Genomic DNA, 22,489 nt, shown 5'->3' with positions numbered 1-22,489 from the left:
TGTGGGATTCCGGGTTGCATCCTGCCTCCTTAGGAGTCCATCACTTTTCTTACTATGTGTGCCGTTTCTAGGATCATACTCTTCTGCATGAGTCCTGGAGCTACTTCAGCCTCTAGTTTTTCTAGATTCCTTTTCAGGGATCTTGGGATCGTGCCTAGTGCTCCTATGATTATGGGTACGATTTCCACTGGCATATCCCATATCCTTCTTATATCTATTTTCAGATCTTGATACTTATCCATTTTTTCCCTCTCTTTCTCTTCAACTCTGGTGTCCCATGGTATTACGACATCAATGAGTAATACTTTCTTCTTGACTTTGTCAATCAACGTCACGTCTGTTCTATTTGCACGTATCACCCTATCCGTTCTGATACCATAGTCCCAGAGGATCTTTGCCTGATCGTTTTCTATCACTCCCTCAGGTTGGTGCTCGTACCACTTATTACTGCAAGGTAGCTGATGTTTCTTGCACAGGCTCCAGTGGAGGGCTTTTGCCACTGAATCATGCCTCTTTTTGTACTGGTTCTGTGCAAGTGCCGGGCATTCGCTTGCTATGTGGTTTATGGTCTCATTTTTCGTATTGCACTTCCTACATATGGGAGAGATGTTATTTCCGTCTATCGTTCTTTGAACATATCTGGTTCTTACGGCCTGATCTTGTGCCGCTGTTATCATTCCTTCAGTTTCCTTCTTTAGCTCTCCCCTCTGTAGCCATTGCCATGTGTCATCGCTGGCTAGTTCTTTAGTCTGTCTCACGTATTGTCCGTGCATTGGCTTGTTGTGCCAGTCCTCTGTTCTGTCTGTCATTGTCCTGTCTCTGTATATTTCCGAGTCTTCGTCTACTTTTATTAGTCCTTCTTCCCATGCACTCTTTAGCCACTCGTCTTCACTGGTTTTCAGATATTGCCCCAGTGCTCTGTTCTCGATGTTTGACGCAGTCCCTCTATACTTAGTAGTCCTCATCCCTCCTTCCTTTCGTGTTAGTATAGTCTGTCCGTATTTGCTCTTGGGTGTAGTGCTTTGTGAATTGTCATATGTTTTTCCTGGTTTTCTGATCTATGCTGCGGAGTTCTGCCTTCGTCCATTCGACTATTCCTGCGCTGTATCTGATTACTGGGGCCACTGCCCAATGTGTTTATGGGCTTTTTTATCCATATTTCCTCCTCCTTTCCCCCCCCGGGCGTTGAAGTTTTGACTTGAGTATCGCCTTGAGTCTCTGCATATATTCTTTCCTGATCGTGTCCTACATCTCTTGGTGTTTTATATCCCCTCCTTCCATTATCCCCAGGTATTTGTATCCTGTCTCATCTATGTGTTTGATGTTGCTCCCATCTGGTAGCTTTATCCCTTCAGTTCTCGTTACTTTGCCTTTTTGTATGTTGTATTATTATTATTATTATTATTATATTATTATTATTATTATTATTATTATTATTATTATTATTAGAGAAAATTTTGGTTTACTTTATGCTAGTTAATGTATTGGTTCATTCTCGTGCATCATTGTGATGCAGAGGTGCTACTTGAATTAATGAAAATCTGTGCGTGTAATTTTTGTTTCTGTAACACGTTTTTATAAGCATAATTATATAAAGCACAATTATAGAAAATGTTTATGAGAGCATGGGTCACCATGGTTAACTTGGACAAGATTTTGGGTCACTGCCAAAAAAAATGGTCAAGAACCGCTGCTCTAAGGGTAATAAGGTGAGATTTAAAAAGCTCTCAGCGACCTGTACAATGATAGCCAAAATACCATTTTCGTACAAGAATCTCAGCATCAGAGTTTACAACTTACCTTGACTCTGTCGTGAGAACTCGGAACATGCATTCTTTTCTTCGGTAATCACAAATAACTCTATCGTCCTCTATTTCACCGAATACTTTATCAGAAGTAAAATTAAACATGGGGGCCAGGTTTGAATTGTTGGGACGTTTTCCTCGTACAGGGATCCTTAATGCTCACTCATGTCGTTCTTCGTGCTTCCACACCCGTTTGAACGCATCTGCAAAAATAAATAAGTTAAAAAGTATTATAAAAAATAATATTATTTGTCCCCATAGTATGTGAGTAAATGCGCGCTTACGTATGCTTATCTGCATCGTTACACATTCCCGGTTTCAGGTTTGTAAAAACGTTAGTGCTGAAACAAAACGCTCGAAATTTAGAATGTAAGGTCAGGAGAGCGGAGGATGATTATAAATGCAAATGTATTAAGTAAAACCACCCTTGGGGGTTAGCGTGCTGATACGGGAAGGAGCCATCCAGTTTTCAAAACTGCTTGTAATTTCATTTTGCCAATACTGTCGGCGACGTCCACTTTGTGACACAATTTCCACGGGACGTGGGCTGGCATCCCAATAGCCTGCTAACTAAGAGGTGTCCCTTCGCGTTCCATCCCATACACTCGGTAATACCCATTCCGCCTCTCCTTCTCTTGTTCTTATCTCCTTCTTGTTTGGACCTGGAGGATGATCTTTTTTCATTTCTTTTCAGCTGTAATAACTCTCTCTCTCTCTCTCTCTCTCTCTCTCTCTCTCTCTCTCTCTCTCTCTCTCTCTCTTTTCCGTCAATTACCCATTCGTCCATCTTTATGCCTACCGTTTCCTTCTTCCACCTTCTTCACAGTACCTACTCAAAGCCTTCATGAGCAACTAGGTCATATGTGCATCTAGTTTTATGTTTGCGTGTGTGTGTGTGTGTGTGTGTGTGTGAGAGAGAGAGAGTCTGAAAGGGAAATATAATTCGATTTTTGTTGTGTAATGTTGTTGCCATCTAACAGTCGATTGCTTGTTGTGTTGTGTCAACCTGGCCGAAGTCACTCGGCCTTACAAGTCACTTAAATTACCTGCCTTTGTACATGTAGTAACGGGTCGTTTCTCGTCTCTCGGACTTATTATCACTGGCGACGAGGATAGCCACTAACCACATCGGCAATAGTGAGTTGTTACCTTTCGAAGAGGGAGAGAAGACTTGTCACTTGAATGCATGGTGTGAGTGAGTGTCGAGCTGTGTTCCGGACTCGAGCTGAGTTTCGGACTCGGTTGGGAGGTCGTCTTATAACCTCTTCCGTGACCTGGTTTCCTCAGTTAAGTATATCTTTAGTTTTACCAGACCACTGTACTGCTGGTTTCCTCAGAGGTGCCTACATACTGCCAAGAGCTATCATGGGTGGAAAAGATGTTTTGACAGCATTTTAAACCGAAGTACAATTAGTCTGCTTAAAAGGTTAAAATTTCACCGGCGCCATCAGGTGGAGGGAGAAAATATAGAGCTGGTTATGTTGCTGGGAATGAAGCCGAGGATTGTGAATATGGCGGTTACTTGGAAGAAGTGATTTGTGATAAAGAAACTGAAATGAAAAGGAAGCATGACACTGATTTCGGATACCAACCTTAAATGAAGATCTCTGAAGTGTGGTCAGCGGGCCCAGGCACTTAAGTTTGGCTCGTGGAACACCTAAGTGGGAGAGTGGCGTTATTGCCAGACAGACTGGTCCAGTTTCGTTCATAAGTAAGGGTTTGCGAAAAGGTACATAGCGTTGACTAGTCGACCAGCTTGTTGCTGATCCTGAATTTCGGAGTTCTGCGGAAATATATGAACGATATTCTGATGGTTATTGTTTACATGAATATTCACCACTGGAAGAACCTGTAACTAAGGAGTTTAGTAAATCGAGTTCTGACGGTTTATCTGAGGGAAGAAAGTGAGCCATTGCCTTGGACTTTGGATGATCATGTATATAACTTTTTAACTAGCAACTCCCACGTAAGAGAACTCCGTCCGCCAGACGGACTTACGTATTCTTGGTGTTAAGCTAATGTTTAAAAAAAAATTATTTAAATAAGTATAGTTCGTAACCCATGCGTGAGATCTTGATAGTACTACGAGTTCTTGAATGAATGATATAGTTTACCTATTGTAAAACTATGTGTTGTACGATTTCAGTTGCCTGTGGTGTTGTAAGTTATGAAAGTTTTCTGTGCGTTTTATGTTAGCGCGGAGGAGTGTTGTGTATTGTTGGGTTGTTAGTGTCAGTTTGGCCGAAGTCACTTTGCTGTACGAGTTAGTTAAATACCTGCTTTTTATTACTTACTAGACACACCAGGGTCGTATCTTCTCACGGCGTCTCCTAATACATGTATACATATGTATATTTATGCTCATGCGCATATATGAGGGATTATATATCTTGAGACGATGTTAGAAATACAAATTCTGTCTTAACTGTACGACTGAAAATCTTCGAGAGACCAGTTCTACCTTCCTTCATTCATAGTCTCGTTAGCTTTTTCCATTTAAAACTTCGTGGATTTTATAAAAGCGCGTGATCTCAACATACACACGAATTCAACTAGGCCTAATGACTGACTGACTGACTCTTCTTCGTGTCGCGTTCGTGAGAGGAGAGGAGGGATCGAGAGGAGGTTCATTGAATTGGAAAATTGGATAACGAATCCGTCGCCATTTGGCTAATTTGTCATCCATTGGGCTACAATTTGGTGCAGTGGCTAAATCTGGCTATATCTATAATCGACTTATTAACGACAATTACGCGATGGATTGATAGGTCGGGATGGAGGAGGGATTGGCCCTGAGGTCTGGGCCTAAGAGGTCCTTCTTGTCCTCCATAATGAGATCAGAGGGGCCAATTTCAAGGTGGCCGGAAATAGTCACAGGAAAAAAAAGCTAACGAAAAAAAAGTCACATGGAAAAAAATCAATTTTCGCTTGGAAAAAAAAAGTAAAAGAAAACAGTCAATTTTCACTAGGAAAATGGCCGTAAATAAAGTATCAGGAAAAAAATTCACAATTTTCGCTAGGGAAAAAAAAGTCACATAGAAAAAAATCAATTTTCGCTAGGAAAAAAAAAGTAAAAGAAAACAGTCAATTTTCACTAGGAAAATGGCCAGAAATAAAGTATCAGGAAAAAAAAAAAAGTCACAATTTTGGCAGAAAAAAAAGTCAGGAAAATGAAGTCAGTATTCGTTAGGAAACAGAGGTCAAAGGAAAAATTTCAATTTTCACTAGGAAAAAATCAGAGGAAAAATGTCACATTAATTTATGGGCGCTGGTAATAAAGTGTCAGGAAAAAAATCACAATATTTCTTGGGGTCATTACCTTTAAGATATTTACAGTCTTCTTTTTATGTATTTATGGTAATCCCCACGGGCTCATACTAAACAAAGATGGATACATGGCTACATACCCGGTTAAAACCCTTTGCAGTCACTATCTAGGAAAGATTAATGTGACTTTTTTCCCGTAACTTTTTTTTTTTATCCAATTTCAAATTGGTTTTGCGGGTATTCAGTGCCATCTAAATGGGAGATTTGGGAATCAAGTTAAATCCACTGTAGTCTGATAGTGATTACCTTTTTTTCTTTTGTAGAATTGATACAAGACCGTGATAGGCAATTCAGAATTTGAGAGGAGGGTTATTTTTGGCGATTTTTTTCTCTTTTACATTTCTGATTAATATTTTTTTCTTTTCCTCTATACACATAATTTAACCAATGAATAGGATTCCATTACTGTCGTAATTTGGTGGAATGTAGAAAGTTACTAGTTATGTTTACGTCAGGAAATACATTTAAATGTAGAATATATTTCAACTAATGACCCGTAGTGTCATTGTGTGCATTTCATATCCACTTGGAATGTATTTCAGAGCTATAGAAATCTTTGTTACGTAATGATGCATAAAAAATAAGTTTAACTACAAAGCTATTTTAGATTTACACATATACCTCCGCGCCATTAATTCTGGGCGTTTGTGTACTACTTCAACTGAAGCACATTTTGTTCTGTGTACAGAGAGTGATTGTTATAACTTTATTACAAACCGTATACATTGAAGTTCTGTTATCGTTAATTCCTTGCTTTCTTTGTACTGAACATGGTTGACGGGTAGTGTGAAATGTTTATTCAAACGAAAAGGAAACCCCACTCCCCCCCCAAAAAAAAAAAAAAATCGAAAAGGCAAACTGTAGCTCAAACGAAGCCAGGGCGTTCGCTCTTAAACCCGGTCACGTCTTCTCATTAATTCATTCGTCCCTTTTGGGATTTTACATTTTGGCGGAAATACGTCCACTCGGGGTATTATATATTTGCTCTTTCACAGTCCCTAACCCCCCTCCCCTCCCCCCTCCCCCACTCCTCCCAGAGATAACTCGGCAGGTTTAACCGAAGAATTTTCGCGAATAATGTGGAGTCTGTGATGCCGATTTTGCTAAACGAAACTTTAAATTTTTACATATTCTTTTTTTCTAGAGAGAGAGAGAGAGAGAGAGAGAGAAGAGAGAGAGAGAGAGAGAGAGCGTCCATAATAGTAATTCCTTATTGCACATCCACGCTACGCGGCAAATTATATCTGAATATGTTATCGTCTTATCTCCTCTTATATAGGAAATTAGTTTCTAGGAATCAATTGAAGCTCCATCGTACTTTTTTTGTAGAAAACGTAATTCATCGTTATCCGATTTATCTAGTGACTTTAAAAGCAGATAGAGTTCCACGGGTAATGCCTTGAGAAAGGATGGCGGCCATATTTACTCAACTCTGCTTGGCGTTCTGTAAGGTAGCTGTGTCAACGCGTTATGCAAAATGAAAGCGTATGGATTCATTCAGAATTTGAACGAGTCCCCATAAACGAAAACATCCGTCAAAGGCAAAAGTCTAGTGTAGTTTTTTTTTTTTTTTTTTTTTTTTTTTTTTTTTTTTTTAGCTACTCGGACTGAACTTCATTCTTGTCTTTATAGTACAGTGGTTCTCAACCGTTTTATTACCATGCCCCTCTAAGAGGCCCTTAGGACCTTCCCTCCACGCCCCCCCCCCCCCCTCCCTTGCATCAATAAGTAAAAAAATGCCCTCTCAGATTTAAAGAAAAATGGAAAAGAGGAGAAGGAAACGGGTTGTTATTCTTTTAGGAGCGAATTTGTGAGATAACTTGACACTGCTTCCTAGCTACTAAATGTTGAATACAGAGTTAAATGCCAGAGAGTGCACAGCGTAAGTCCCCATCAACATTCAGCCTGTTTCTCTACTATAGCATAGTAGTCATGGGTATACTGTACCTATGCATGTAAATATTTATATATACTCATGCATTTCACTTCCTTAGGGAAGCTTGATTAAATCAGCCGTTTGGAATCGCTAAAGAGACCAGGTGTGAATTCAGGGTCCTGGGAAATAGTGGTAAATGGTATGCAATTCAAATCCACCAAAGTGGCGTTCGGTTCATTTTCCGAGAAAATAGGCTTTATACTGACAGCATTAGCTTAACAGTTTTTGAGATGATTCTATCTAAATACCATCAAAATTGTAAGCATACAGCAGCAAAATATTTCATCGTTATTATGTATAGACTTTTCACTTTATTTCATCAGTACGCTCATAAACCAAACCAATTGAATGAGGTTAGAATTATTGCAAGCATTTGCATCCTTGTTTAAAAGATGATGATTCTGAATAATACTATTGATTGATTGATTTGTTAGTTCTTACTGGCGTCGCAACGACGAGGTTATTGACGCCGTGAATAATACTAATAGGTGAAATATGTTTGTATGTGTAAATTTTGAAAGTGTATTGAATAAAGCTCCTTTCACGCAGAGTTTGGATTTTATTCTAAGGAAAAAAATAAGAAGGAAAAGATGCAGGGTACTCATTAAAGCTGTATTTTGATATCATGGCAATTATCTAACATACTGACGCAGTGAACGACTCTGGGGAAAATAATATGTAAGCTTTCCAGTGAAATGCTGTTTTTTTTTTTTTTTTTTTTCTTAACCCGCAGGTCCTTTTTTCTTTTTGACCCATTTCTTTTGCAGCACTAAACGTTTTTTCTCTCTCTTTCTGTCGGCCTGCAGGTCAGATGTTCCTGATCGACCGCTTCCTGGGAGGGACTTTCCTGACCTTCGGTTTGGACGTGATCAAGTTCATGGAAGATGACCAAGAGGTGCGAGTTGACCCGATGATCTTCGTCTTCCCTCGTATGACCAAGTGTTCCTTCAGCAAATTTGGCACGTCAGGGGAGCTGGAGCGCTACGACTCCCTCTGCATCCTGCCCATCAACATCGTCAACGAGAAAATCTACATCTTCCTGTGGTTTTGGTTTCTCCTCTTGGTGTTCCTGACGTTTTTCGTCCTGCTGTACAGACTGATGATCATCCTCAGTCCTCGCATGAGGGCCTACCTGCTCTGTCTCCGCTTCAGACTCATCAACAAGGAGGTCATCAACACCATTGTCAGGAAAAGCAAGATGGGCGATTGGTTCCTCTTCTACATGCTGGGTCAGAACGTTGACACCCTCATCTTCAAAGAGGTCATGCACGAGTTGGCCAAGAGACTGGGCCACGCCTCCAAAGACTTCGGGGAGCCTTGAACCGCCTGTAAATAGCTGCAGGGTTTGTAACCTCGTCTGTGATCCTACGCAACTAGTTTAAGGTAAAAGGAAATTACTCAGTCACTATCCGTTGTTACTTCACTCTTCCGTTTTCTATCTCTTAGTTGTTTTAGTGACGTTTTCTAACATTTATTAGGTTCTCGTTGCTGTGAATTAATCGTAAGTCTAGGAGAATTGTGGTGTTGCATCATTTTATGCCTGTGTAGATAACATATTCATCGTCTTCGAACATTTAATTGACCTTTATTTTATTCTTGAATGTGTCATTCTCTTCTTGATTATGTCAAACTTCAAAAATATTTTATAAAGACTTGAAAACAATGATGACAGCTGGAATCGAAGCCTCGGTCTCAAAAGCTGTTTTGTTGAAAATTGAAAGACCATTTTTCAAAACGCATAGTTTCAATTTAGAATCGGTATATTGTTAAGCCCTCAAGAATATTTATTTTAGAATAGAAACCAATTTGTGTTGGCCGTCTCATTGTAATACTGTAGGAGGTAAGATTAATCAGACAGCATTTATGCGATCTAAAATTAATTAGTAATGGGATTTTAATTACTTACGAAAATGTTGGTCTGGGACACTCATCAGAAAGCTGGTAGTGTCCACGTCAGAAGAATTGCGTTTTCCAGAGAGGTTCTCTTCAAATAAAAGTGTAAATCCTCATTTGATGGAGGTGCCCCATAGCAATATGCAATGGAACATATTAAATAAAAGTGTTCTCGCTTCTTAATTAGAAAGGCACTTGGTTTTTTAGGTGGTCTACCTTCCCATGTTATGAAGCGGCTCTCTCTCTCTCTGTTCTGTAATAGAGATAAATTTGAGCAAAGCACATTCCACTAATTGGCCTTTAGTTATTTTACAGATTTGATAAATTTCTACCCATAAGCATTTGGCGTAGTTTGTTACTTATAAATTATACACGCATTTGTATGTTCTTTTTTTTTGAGATAAGATGATTTTAAGGACTTTATCGAAATATCCTTAAAAAAAAGGAAGCTCGTATATTACGAAGGTGTTGTAGTATTCAAAAAAAAAAAAACAATCCATGGAGACTTTTCTGGCAGTCTAATTCGTATTTTGGAGGCCTTTTCGAAGTCTTGCTAAAATTCGAGGTTTTACTCCATGTTCGTTGGCAGTTTCGGAAGAATGAAGGTCCCCATCTTTGTGAGAGAAGTCAATCTATTAACAAGTGGTACCGCGATTGATTCTTTATAAAATTAATTTAGAATCTCAAGAAAAAAATCTTGCAAAGGGAATTAAAAGTGGCAATACTTTTCTGTCTTAAGTATTTCACTGAGCATTACAAATCTCTCATCAGTATTTAATCGAATAGTGAATTATTGGTGTAACGGGTGTCAAGTTTAAATGGGACAATTCGACTTCAAAGCAACAGATTACAGAAGTATTCGTAGTTGAGTCCATCCACTAAATTGCAACGGGGTGACAGGTATAAATGTGAAACGGCTGCTCTGAAATACCTTTTAATATCGCATAACATTCGGGAAAGCAAACGTCGACTCTTGAAACTTACGGCGGCCCTCGCAATCGCTGGCAGGCATTTCTTTTCTATTTTCACAGACAGGTTTCTTGCAATGGTCGATTCGGGACCCTTCTTGGGCAGATGGCGAACGCGTTACGTACATGTGTTCAGCATTTCTTATTGGGAAGCGGCAAGAAGAAGAAGAAGAGCTCCCCCTCTCTCTCTCTCTCTCTCTCTCTCTCTCTCTCTCTCTCTCTCTCTCTTATATACATATATATATTCCCCGTCCACAGAAAACAAAATATTTTACGTGGGCATTTCCCCCAATCTCCTTCTCTGACCCTTTTCTACACCATTTATTTATTCCATTTTTCTTCCTTCCCCGTTTGGTTTTCCTCTCCTTTTCCTTGCCAGCGTTTTTCTGTCTTTTTCCTCTCCAACCCACCCCCACCCCCACCCCCGTAGTGGCCTCCTCTGATGTGGGGCGGCCCATGAAGAGTTTATGTTGGTATTTATTCATGATATACCATTTCCAAGTTAAACTCCCGACCAGATTTAAATGGAATTCCGACTGACCTCTATTTTAAAGCCTGATATATAGATATCTGCTATTACGAATGGCTTTTCTGCGCCTGGGTCTATTTCAGGCCGTAAATGGATCCGAAATTTTTCATATGAATTATGATGGAATTAACAAATTGTTTCGGAAATTTGTATAGAAAGCCACGAAATTTATTGCCCTAACCATTCGGTGTTTGACCAGCGCGATGAAGATATCCGCGTGAACAGTTATGACGATATACGATTTATAAGCTTTGCTGAAGACAGAAGCTGGTAGTAATTTTTTTATTACATCATACTACAATTACCTTCAGGTCAGGTAATATAGATTTACTGCGATTGATTCGCCTTGGGAGTTGAGCCATAGAAAACTAAACATCTTGAAAAACGTTATTTACATCCTGAGAAACAGCTAAGAGAGGGAAACACAAGCACAGAAATATTAATAGAAAGAATTTAAATTCATTTGAATAGGCATGCGCTTTAAAAACGAATTATTTCCAGAATTATTGTTAAGCAAAGCAAAGCTTTTGGGTTTTGAGTGGACCTCCAACAAGGAAACTTGAACGCAAGAGCCCAGAAAGGCATACAGAGAGACTATGATATAGGCCCAAGGTTTGAGAACATAAGCTATATGTTGCACATGAGTCGCGTAAGTCACCATGAATAGTCAGTGATATTCCTACCAAGAATACAGAATATATGCGAAGAAAAAGGATATGAAGCTCATTATGATATATTTAATAAGTTACAAAAGGCGTATTATCAAGAGAAGAAAAAGCTTGAACACCATAAAGCTGTTTTTGAATGTGTATGAAGATTTAGCCTGATAGATCCACAGGAGATCCCCAAGTTTTCTTGTGAGGGTAAACACGAAAATGAGTCAACAGAGATTTGTGTAAGGACGTATATATTATTCTTCATATTTCTGATGTTCAGAAAGCCTCGTGCCATTTTCGTAGACCTTTTGCTGTTACTTTGATAAAAGAAAGAGGCGGAATGCGGGGAAAATATCGCAGTAGACGTGGGAGAGAATTCAAGGTCACCCCAGGAAGTAATGATCGCCTTCGGTTGGAAACAATTTCCCCCCCAAGATGTTTTTCCATTTAGCTGCATAAACCGAAGCCGATCTCAGGGTTGCAAAGTGTGGGGAGGTTTGCATTTGCAGATAAAGCAAGAAACCTTTCAGGAATATCCAAAAGACAAAGCGTTTATTTTATAGATTCAAAGGAGGGAACGAGAGAAACTGTAACTAATGTGATAATGCAGAGAGAGAGAGAGAGAGAGAGAGAGAGAGAGAGAGAGAGAGAGAGATTATCTGGCATCTGCAGAGGAGGACTTATTCTCTTGCGTGGCATTTTGTTTTCCTTCTCTTCCAAATATATCCGTGGGAATGAGACAAGGGAGGGAGAGAGAGAGAGAGAGAGAGGGGGGGGGGTAGGTAACCCATCAGCCTTCATACGTTATTCGCTATTTTTAATGGAAGTGTTTGCTTCGCTCCTTCATTCTTTTTATAGAAAATGGTCAAAGAATGGCTGCTGTTCAAGAGGAAGAGTCAGAGTCAAAGTCTCTCTCTCTCTCTCTCTCTCTCTCTCTCTCTCTCTCTCTCTCTCTCTCTCTCTCTCTCTCGTTTGAGTTTGAGAAGTAATGGTGAAAAATCGTTTTATTGTGAAATGCGGTATCGTTGAAACTGCAATAACAATTAAGTATGGTGCAAGATGTGCATAAATAATTATATATCGCGCAAGACTTATCCAGCGGCTGAATGTCATTTCTGACGTCATGTGTCGAGAAGAGACACCAGCTAAAAAAAAAAACAAGTGTTCGGAACATCACAACACCTGTTATTTTGTCCTGTTCCGTCGCTGCGAATTCGATGGCATGTTTTGGAGCCTTTGAACAGCGCGAACATCTGCATAACACCGACAGAGGTTTCAGACATCACAAGAGAACGTCACAGGCACTAAAATAACTTTTACAATGACCACCATAACGACCTATGAATCTCAAGTAAGGCCACTAGCCAAATTGAATCCACATGCCAATGAAATTGTACGCCATTTTGATTTCCCCCCCCTTACACCCCCCCGACCTTCCCCGTTGGAATAATTAAACCATTTCACGGAAACAATTCGCCGGATATCGATGAATTCGCTAAAGTCAGCGTGCGAAATATATTTAGCTTTATACATAGCGAGTCATTCAAAAGAACTATGTCGATATATTTACCTAAACCTCAAGCGAGGGTTTTTACGTATTATTTTTTCCCCCCTCGTTTGGCAGGATTTCAACGACCCCACCTTCCCTACGAAATAGGTCAGTCAAATAGGTCACTTCAGCCTGTGTGTGTGCTGTGAACGTTTGGAATAAACAGTGCTGTTTGTAGGAACACGCACACGCACGCACGCACGCACATAATCCCTATATTTGCGAGTGACCTACAGAAGAAGACGCCTCTCTCTCTCTCTCTCTCTCTCTCTCTCTCTCTCTCTCTCTCTCTCTCTCACAAAACTCAGTATGTGTGCATTTACTTAAATAACCCGGAAAGTTAGCCTACGTCCTCCCCTTTTTGTGTGAGACGGACGCTTCAAAAATCTCTTCCCGTTGCGGCGTCGCGTCGGTCGGTATCTCGGGGGGAAATGGGAGTTTATGATCATTGGAGAGTCAGGCCGTCATGCATAGATTAGTACCTGCGTAATGTATTGCCTGACCTTTTGCCCTTTATAGTTGGGTGTCCAGATATCGCCATCGTATCGTTTTCTTCAAACCCCTTCTCTCCTCCTCCTCCTCCTCCTCCTCCTCCAAAGCTTTATCCCCACCTCACCCAACAAGACACACAATCCCAATTCTCATATGCCCCTTATTCTCTCTCTCTCTCTCTCTCTCTCCTCTCTCTCTCTCTCTCTCTCTCTCTTCGTACCGCCTCAATTCCTCCTCAGCTCCCACTCCCCTGCTGCTGCTTCTCTTTCGAACTCTCTCTCTCTCTCTCTCTCTCTCTCTCTCTCTCTTCTCTCACCCGGGCCTCTAATTCCTCCTTCGTATCGCCTCCCAATTTCCTCCTCCAACTCCCACCCCCTGTCCCTTCTGCTGATCTTTTCGAACTCTCTCTCTCTCTCTCTCTCTCTCTCTCTCTCTCTCTCTGTCCATTAGCGGTTCCTTGTTTACTTCTTTTATCGGTTTGCTTCACGTATTTCGTTTATACCCCCTTGAGCGTTGTCCACTGCGGCAGGTGTAAAAGAGGAAGAAAAACGATTTCTGTCAGGTAGGCCCCCCCCCCCCCCCCCCACCCCCAAACCTACCCTACACGCATACCGGCACTCTCTCATACAGTAAGGTCATCTTTACTGCAATCTTATACCCAGTCGTTTGCATATAGGTTTAGATAGATATAGGAGACATATATACATGGCTTGATTTCTATGGGCACGCTTTAATGTTTTATTGTGATTTAGATGGTTTTTTTTTAATGTAATGTCGAAGGAGAAATTTAGGTCAAGAGTTAGTTTTTTTAGGTCAGGCTGTGAAAGACTGCTGATATGAAGTCGGAATTACTATATGACCTTCAAAAAAGTATTGCTTTTGCTATTTATGTACATAAACGTATGAATATACAGTATATATAGAAGTTGAGATTAGTATGGACCTTAAATAAAGTATTGTTTTTGCTATTTATTTACTTAAACGTATGAATATACAGTATATATATATGTACACAAAAAGTATTGATTTTGCTATTTATATACATAAACGTATGAATATACAGTATATTATATACACACGAGTATAGAAACCAAGGTCCTGAAAAATCAGCAATTGACGTTTGTTGTGCAAAACTCGTGACAGGTAAAAATAAAATGGCCCCGTGTCGTATTGTCAGGTAAGCCAGTTTCTCCCTGTGTGTCTGTTTGTGTGTGTGTGTGTCTGTGTGCACGCGTGCGGTCGTTGGTTGCCATTTCCCGTAACAAGTCAGGTCTTAAGAACCCCAGAAATATCGGCCTTGTCGCTCAGAATTCCAGCGAGATATCCGATACCGTAAATTAAGGTTCGCCGAAAATGAAGATCCCACTCTGGGTCACTCGAGTCGATTTAAAGGCGGCAGTGTGGAATTTGTGGTGATGGAAAGGAGGAGATCACGACACTGCCGATTACAGGGGATAGTCAGTTTAAAAGTTTTGCACCACTTTTTGTCCCTTGTGTGTGCGTGGGTGTATATATATATATATACATATATATAGATATATATATATATATATATATATATATTATATACATATATATATATATATGTATATATATATCTATATATATATATATATATATAGACCTCATACAGTTTTTGCGAAATCCTGTATAGGTGTTTTGTTAATTTTATTTTCTTGGTTCTTCGATTGGCGCCATATTTGTCACTATATATATATATATATATATATATATATATAATATATATATACACATACCTCATACCGTTTTTGCGAAATCATTTATAGGTTGTTTTTCTTCATTTTTTTTCCTGTGTTCTTCGATTGGCGCCATAATTGTCACTATCTTTGGCATTGACTGTTCAACAGCTCATAGAAGTACTAAGTTTTTTTCCCCAAAAAATTTCAATGACAGATTAACAGTTATGGTGTATTTGCCGAGATTTCTTTTTTTTTTCTTTTTTTTCTTTTTGTCTTTTTTTATTTTATTTCAGAACCTCGCGCCATTTGTACGAAATCGTATAATTCTTGTTCTACGTTTGTGGTTGTTTTTTTCTAAATGGTTTTTACTATATTCATCGATTTTGGCACTCCGTCACTATCTTTGGCTGCGGCTGTTAAACACTTCGTAGAAATCCTACTGTATTTCCCGAACATTTCAGCGAAAGGTAAACATTTACCGTGGATTTTTTTTATTACAATCTTAGGACATCATACCGTTCATAAAAAAAATCTTTGTAATTATTTATAAAAAAAATCTTTGTAATCATTTATAAAAAAAATTCCTTGTAATTATTTCGCTTCCGTAATTGTTCTTACTTTCTTCTTCGATTTAGACCAGTATATGTCACTGCTTTGGCTGTGGATGTTAAACATTTCATAGATTTCTAATATATTTCCCTAAACTCTTTAAGAGATAATTTATACTTATATTCATGGTGCATTTGCCTAGAATATAATAATTATATTGTTCAACTAGAGATGATTATTGCCCCCCACAAAAAATAATTGCACTCATAAAAGGAGAAATTTTGACATACTTTCATCCCACGCGGATCAGTTCTCCAATCTTCCGCAGTGCACTTTAGTTTAAGAGTAGTCCAATTACCCTGTTTGTCAGAGTACAAGTCATTTACCCCGTTACTTCCTGTAATAACAAGGCGTGTGTTAGAGTGTTATTGGAAGCCAGTACTGGCTTGATGAAGCCGTCTGATCTAATGAACACTGTATGAAGTTGGGAGTGATGTGAAATTTTTTTTTATTTTATTTTTCCCCATCGGTTGTGCAGTTCTTAACAAAATAAAGAATTATTCGTGAAAACTTTCAAGATATGTTAATAAAATCGATATTCGAATGGAAAATTTTGGTCCAGTGAACTGAATTTCTAAGAGCACGGAAGACCAGTTTTTCATTTTTGGCACATTTTAATTTTTTCGAAGTAGTTTTCCATGAAAGCAATGAAATCCAGTGAAGCGCCTCAGTGGTGTGGTCGGTATGGTGTTGGCCTGTCATCTCTGTGGGCGCGAGTTCGATTCTCGGGCATTCCATTGAGGGGTTAGAAATGTGTATTTCTAGTGATAGAAGTTCACTCCTGATGTGGTTCGGAAGTCACGTAAAGCCGTTGGTCCCGTTGCTGAATAACCACTGGTTCCATGCAATTTAAAAACACCATACAAGCAAACAAACAAACAAGAAATCCAGTGATTATCCAGATCTGCACAATTGAAGTCTATTTGATATCGGGACCGTGTAGTGAATCTTAACGTTTCAATGTACTTATATATACCACTTTCTAAAAGCCGTTTTTACTTATAAATTTGTAACGCATGATACAAAGTACCTGCATCTTGAACATATAACTTGTTTAGTTTCGTATTAATGTTTATCGTACAACAAGGTGGGATCACATAGCCTCATGATGTGCAAAAGACACTTCTGAATATTAAATTTTTCTTTTTTTCTGTCGCAAAATAATATTTTTCTCAAAAGAATGTTCAGCTCGATCGAAGTCACTTTAACAATTTGTATGAATATTTTATTAATATTTTCAAGTCCCTGTCATTTCAGTCGTGATGTTTTGTTTATTCGTACTATTTTTAGTGAACATTTTTCAGCTCTCTACAATACAGGCAGTCGAAACGGTTCAAGGACGGCGAGAAATTAATTATTAATGTTACTGAATAACATTTCTCATACCTTTACTCAATACAGTTCTCACGTGTTTTGTATTAAGTTTTTTTTTATTAGATTTTAGCAAAACATTTAAGTAATGGTAATATCATATTGGTCAATTTCACCTCATGGAAGTTTGATATTACAAGGAAAATACCTTCCTTGCATTATGGTGAAAATCATCTCTCTCTCTCTCTCTCTCTCTCTCTCTCTCTCTCTCTCTCTCTCTGCAGTAACACCGATTTCTCTGATCCTCGTGTCATAACGGTGTCGCCCGAAGAGTGCATACCCAGGTAAACAAGGCATTCCAATATAAAACCAAAGTTTGTCAAACTCTACGGGAAGGTAAACACACATTTCACTTACTCGGCGTGTTGCCAGCTTTGGTTTTATAGTGCTCGCGCAATGATGGAGCATTTACGGTCTCCTGTTTTTTACCCATTGTCGTTTTACTCTTTTTCTTGTCCATTTCAGTCGTGAAAGTTTAGTAGTTTATGTGTAATATTCCGGTACAGTTTATTTTATTCACAACTATATTTTTTTATAATATATTTAGAAAATTGAAAGCAGAGTCAAGGACATGCAAAACAATTTTTTTCGTGTTTTTACACTCACGAGTTAATAGAACAGTTTTATCATCGTGAAAATTAGTTGCGATTAGTTGCGACTAGTATTGAGTAAATCTTAGTATTTGGTTACTTATAATCCAGTTAATTTTAATTATGATAATTATACTTAATTTACACTCACGAGTTGCTAGAACAGTTTTATCATTATGAAAATTAGTTGCGATTAGTAATTAGTAAATCTTAGTATTTGGTTACTTATAATCCAGGTAATTTTAATTTTGATAATTTTACTTAATTATCTTCTTTAAACGAGCCCTTATAGAAGTATAAGTTTGTCGATAATTTAACCACACTTTTCACTTGTCAGCATCAGATTCTAAGCGCGATTTTAGTCTTAGTAAATATATACGATTCTAACCTTGTTCAGAAGAGATAATCTTTGCGCGTACCAACAGTGACCTACTAAATAATATCAGAGGTGTAAGTCATTTTCAAATTTGCGACATGCTTTATATAAATTTGCAGACTGTGCTCTGGTGAAACTGTCTATTTTTTCATTGAACGATGGTGTATTCTTTAATAGAACGATTCTATTTAGGACTTAAGGTAGTCACCCAATGGGAAACAGCCTCCTCCTTGACAAGAATCCTAAACTGTGCCCCCAACTGATTAGCATTTATTAAAATATGCAAAATAATTAGATATCAGTTCAGATTTACCACAGGTTTTAAACCATGACAGTTGGTCCCTTGTATCCACAGTTTAATTTTTTTGAGTGAATATCTCCCGTTCTCTTGCACCCACGTTTCAGTTCCAAAACGAAATGACTTATCTAAATGTTGAAGACTATTTTTGTGTTAGCGATAGAGTGCTATTCCTCAACGTGTTGCTGTCAGCTGTGTGTTTAGTGAAAAACTGTTCTGACGCAGTGATGCACATTTCTTGTCATAATTATCTTTGGAAAAAAAACGAGAATATTACTTCTTATCATGTGATAGCTGTTGGGAGTGTTTTGAAAATATTGGAAGTAACTCCTCGTTTTTCTTAAACATGGTTACGTAGGGGTCATATATTTTAGATGACATAATGCTTTATTCTGTCCCGAAAAGGTAACAACAACTAAAGATGGTAGAATATCTTTTGTGTTAATCTAGACCTCAACAAAAAATACTCCGAGATCGTATAATTATGATAATTGTAATGATAATAATGATAAACATGCCATGCTGTTCAGTCACTTCTATGACTTTCCCTCCTTAGATAGTCATTGAAGGAAACTCAATGGCGGCAACACTAACAACATTTAATGGCTGACGATAAACACTTATCAGTCCTCGACATTCAAAAGCGCGGGCACTTCATTCCCTCGTGAAACGCAGTCGGTCAGAAGACTCAATGTCCCATCATATATTAAAGCGCATCCAATCGCGCAAACTAAATCCACCTCACACACACACACACACACACACACACACACACACATTCACACACTCATACTAGCTCTGGCACTTTCTGACAAGGCGCATTTGAATAATTAGGTTCCTTATGACTTGGGAAGTGCGCAGTGCTTGATTTCCCCCGAGGCATGACCAGAAGAGGATGCGTTAGAGGCGAGGTAGGCCCGTGTCTAGGTTAGCCGAAGAAGGTTGAGGGTAAGGGAGGAGGGAAGGAGAGAGAGAGAGAGAGAGAGAGATGGAGGGAGGGGGTGGGAGAAAGTGCAGATATAGCCTGGAAATAGAAGAGGGGAGGAGGGAGGGAGTATAGGAAGAAGGGGAGGGTGATGTATGGATTAAGGATGAATAAGCCTTAAAGAGGATGGGTGTGTTTTGACCTTTTGGATTTTATTATCATGCCTGGTTTCTGTTGATTCTCTCGCTTTCAGGACGAAATCGATTTCACACGGTTGTGTTTGTGCGCCCTGCAGGTACGAGCTCACTTTTTACGTGCTCGAAGATTGTTAAATAATCTTTTGTTTGGCCGGAAAAGTTGTATTCAGGAGGCGAGTCGTTATAAACAGGGGCTATCGCCGATCGCCATCGATATAAAATTTGAATTTTATGTCTGGGTCCGTAGCCGCTGTTTTCTTCAAGTGCGGAATAGGTATCATTATGCATTGTGCCGGGATTCGCTGCCTTTACAAAGAAAGTCGAATATTTTTGTCCATTTTCATGAAACAGAATCTAATCCAATATAGCTTTAAAGTAAATGAATACATAAATTAAATTATGTCATCATCACCCGTAAAAAAAACGACGAAATAATATTTATCCACCTTTTTAAATTGATAAATTAAAAACCTAGCCCTACAGAGAGAGAACGCTTTGTAAATACCTCTACGAAACAGATACCACGATAGGGTATGCAGTGCAAGGGTAGCTCCCTAATGCAAGTTTATATTAGAAGATCGAACACCCGTTTAAAGATTAATAGAATCATCTGCAAAGTTTAGACTGGCCGGGAGAGATTTGCCGTTCAAATAGATTAGGAGTCTGGTGGGAGGCCGCCTTGACTTCCAGGTAATTCAGTTTGAGAGGGTGAGGTGCCTGATCCCCTTTGCTGAATGATTCCTTGCCCCGCCCAGTAAGGTTAAAGGAGGTGATGTTTCCCTCTGAAACAAGAATATCTAGTGATACTGCACCTGAATAGCAGTCGTTAGCAGGTAGTCAGTTTTACTCAAGCATATTTTGGGGCAAACAATGAATGGAACGGTACAAGAACCTCGGCTTGCTCTTTAAGAGGATAGGAACACAGATCCTGCGGTGTATTTTCAAAGGGTAAAAAAAAAGTAAAGAAATCAAAACGTAATTCAGAATTTTTTAATAATTGCAGTATGTTACTCCCTATACTTTTCTGTCCCACCGAACATCAGTTTCATTCTTTTCGCCTTAGCTTCGTTTGAAGGCCTCGTTAAAAGGGGGGGACTCCCCCGCCCCAAAAAAAAAAAAAAAAAAAAAAAAGTGTGTCCTCCATTAAACGTGTCTGATTTGTTGTCTGTGAGCGTAGGCAGAGAAAAGGGCCCCCGCTAATGGAGGCAGTCACCCATTAAGTTAAGGTAAAGATAAATTGTTTCACTTACTCTCGCGTCCCGAGTGACAACAGTCGTTCTACCTTTTTTTTTTTCTCTCCAAATCACAGATCACAAAATGCGTGAATAAAATTACAATAATGATATGAGGGAAATTCTATTGATTTTGTATCGCATCGTCGTGTGAGGTAACGAACGCCTGTATTACTACAAAAGTGCCTTATTCACTTTGTTATTATAAGTAACTAAATAACTTGACTACTATGCTACTTACGAAATCCATGACGATCTTCCCCCTACTTTTATAAGTTACCGAGTTGGTACCTCTTCCCTTTTCTTTATTTTTTTTCTCTCCTATTAACAGAAAACCTAGGCATTATCATTAGTGCCAACGAAGGTAGTGGGAAAGATTTATCAAACGCCCTGAGGATATTCTCTCTCTCTCTCTCTCTCTCTCTCTCTCTCTCTCTCTCTCTCTCTCTCTCTCTCTCTCTCTCCATTACCATTTTTCTGAAAACATTTCAATATCCTAGAACCAAAGTTTGCCCTAAAGTCGGCTTCTCAAGATGGAACTTGAACTGATTAAGGCATAAGAATCCAAAAACCGCAAGTAGGAATCCCCCCCCCCCTTCCTCTTTATTACTGTCATCTCTCTCTCTCTCTCTCTCTCTCTCTCAGTTCATTTTATTCGGCCAAGTGCACTACTTCTCTGTGGTTATGTTCTGGTTATATGAAAATTCTCTCTCTCTCTCTCTCTCTCTCTCTCTCTCTCTCTCTCTCTCTCTCTCTCCTGCGGCAATCTCTGACGTACTTCGTCATCTTCTCATTAAAGAGTGTCTGGGCGAAATGACATTTTCTTATTGACGGGGATATATTGTTTAACCTCAAGACTTCTTAGCAGAAGCGCCATATATGTTAATCTTGTCATTAATCCGGTTTTAATGACTCTACTGAGCCTTGCAGATGTAAACGAGAACCATTCAAGTATTTTTTTAAGATTATATGAATGATAATGAGCAGGTAATTCTGTCTCATTCAGCCTTAGGTAAAGTGACTTGAATGATAATGAGCAGGTAATTCTGTCTTATTCAGCCTTAGGTAAGGTTACTATGAATGATAATGAGCAGTCAATTCGGTCTCATTCAGCCTTAGGTAAGGTTACTATGAATGATAATGAGCAGGTAATTCGGTCTCATTTAGCCTTAGGTAAAGTCACTATGAATGATAATGAGCAGGTAATTCGGTCTCATTTAGCCTTAGGTAGGGTCACTGAATGATAATGAGCAGGTAATTCTGTCTCATTCAGCCTTAGGTAAGGTTACTATGAATGATAATGAGCAGGTAATTCTGTCTCATTCAGCATTAGGTAAGGTCACTATGAATGATAATGAGCAGGTGATTCTGACTCATTCAGCCTTAGGTAAAGTGACTTGAATGATAATGAGCAGTCAATTCGGTCTCATTCAGCCTTAGGTAAGGTTACTATGAATGATAATGAGCAGGTAATTCTGTCTCATTTAGCCTTAGGTAAGGTCACTGTATGATAATGAGCAGGTAATTCTGTCTCATTCAGCCTTAGGTAAGGTCACGAAATATAATACAAGAATTTAAAATCCTTCAGGTCATAAGTAATTGATATTTAATTTACGGGTTTACATCTAAAAACAATATCTTATTTAAGAAATTAAGAACTCCGTCACTGCAAAACCTCATGGCTATGAACTATTATAGTCGTTTTTAGTCGTGATTATGAAATCACATTACCTACTGGTATGGAATGTGATAAAAAAATTATTCCAGTTAAATTTTATTCCAGCGAAAATGTGGAGACCAAATACTCTCAGTAAATAATTATTTTTACTTATATTTTACACGATAAGCATGCTGTTACAATTACCAATCTCAGGAACATGCAGTCATAATACGTGTGATAATTACATGTACCTGTAATCATGGATTACCTGGTTGGAAATTAACTTCTGACAGAATATAATACGATAATCATAAGTCATTATAAAGATTTTTTATTTATTACGTGGAGATTTTAGTATCATCTTGTGGGTGAAATG

The 22,489-nt window shown here is 38.8% G+C and overlaps 1 protein-coding gene across 1 annotated transcript in view; it reads left to right on the top strand.

Annotated features, from left to right (window-relative positions):
• The window catches only part of LOC135212532 (innexin shaking-B-like), a 221,871-nt gene that overhangs the window by 178,281 nt on the left and 21,101 nt on the right, over nt 1-22,489 (top strand). The window contains exon 2 of the mRNA XM_064246062.1: nt 7,875-8,451. Within this exon, the coding sequence (XP_064102132.1) occupies nt 7,875-8,389 (515 nt within the window). The 3' untranslated portion in view covers nt 8,390-8,451. The remainder of the gene's footprint in view (nt 1-7,874; nt 8,452-22,489) is intronic.

Source organism: Macrobrachium nipponense, chromosome 41 (genome assembly GCF_015104395.2).
Source record: "Macrobrachium nipponense isolate FS-2020 chromosome 41, ASM1510439v2, whole genome shotgun sequence".
NCBI classification, from domain to species: domain Eukaryota; kingdom Metazoa; phylum Arthropoda; class Malacostraca; order Decapoda; family Palaemonidae; genus Macrobrachium; species Macrobrachium nipponense.
The sequence above is the reverse complement of the archived record's forward strand: the minus strand, read 5'-3'. Positions and strand labels throughout refer to the sequence as shown.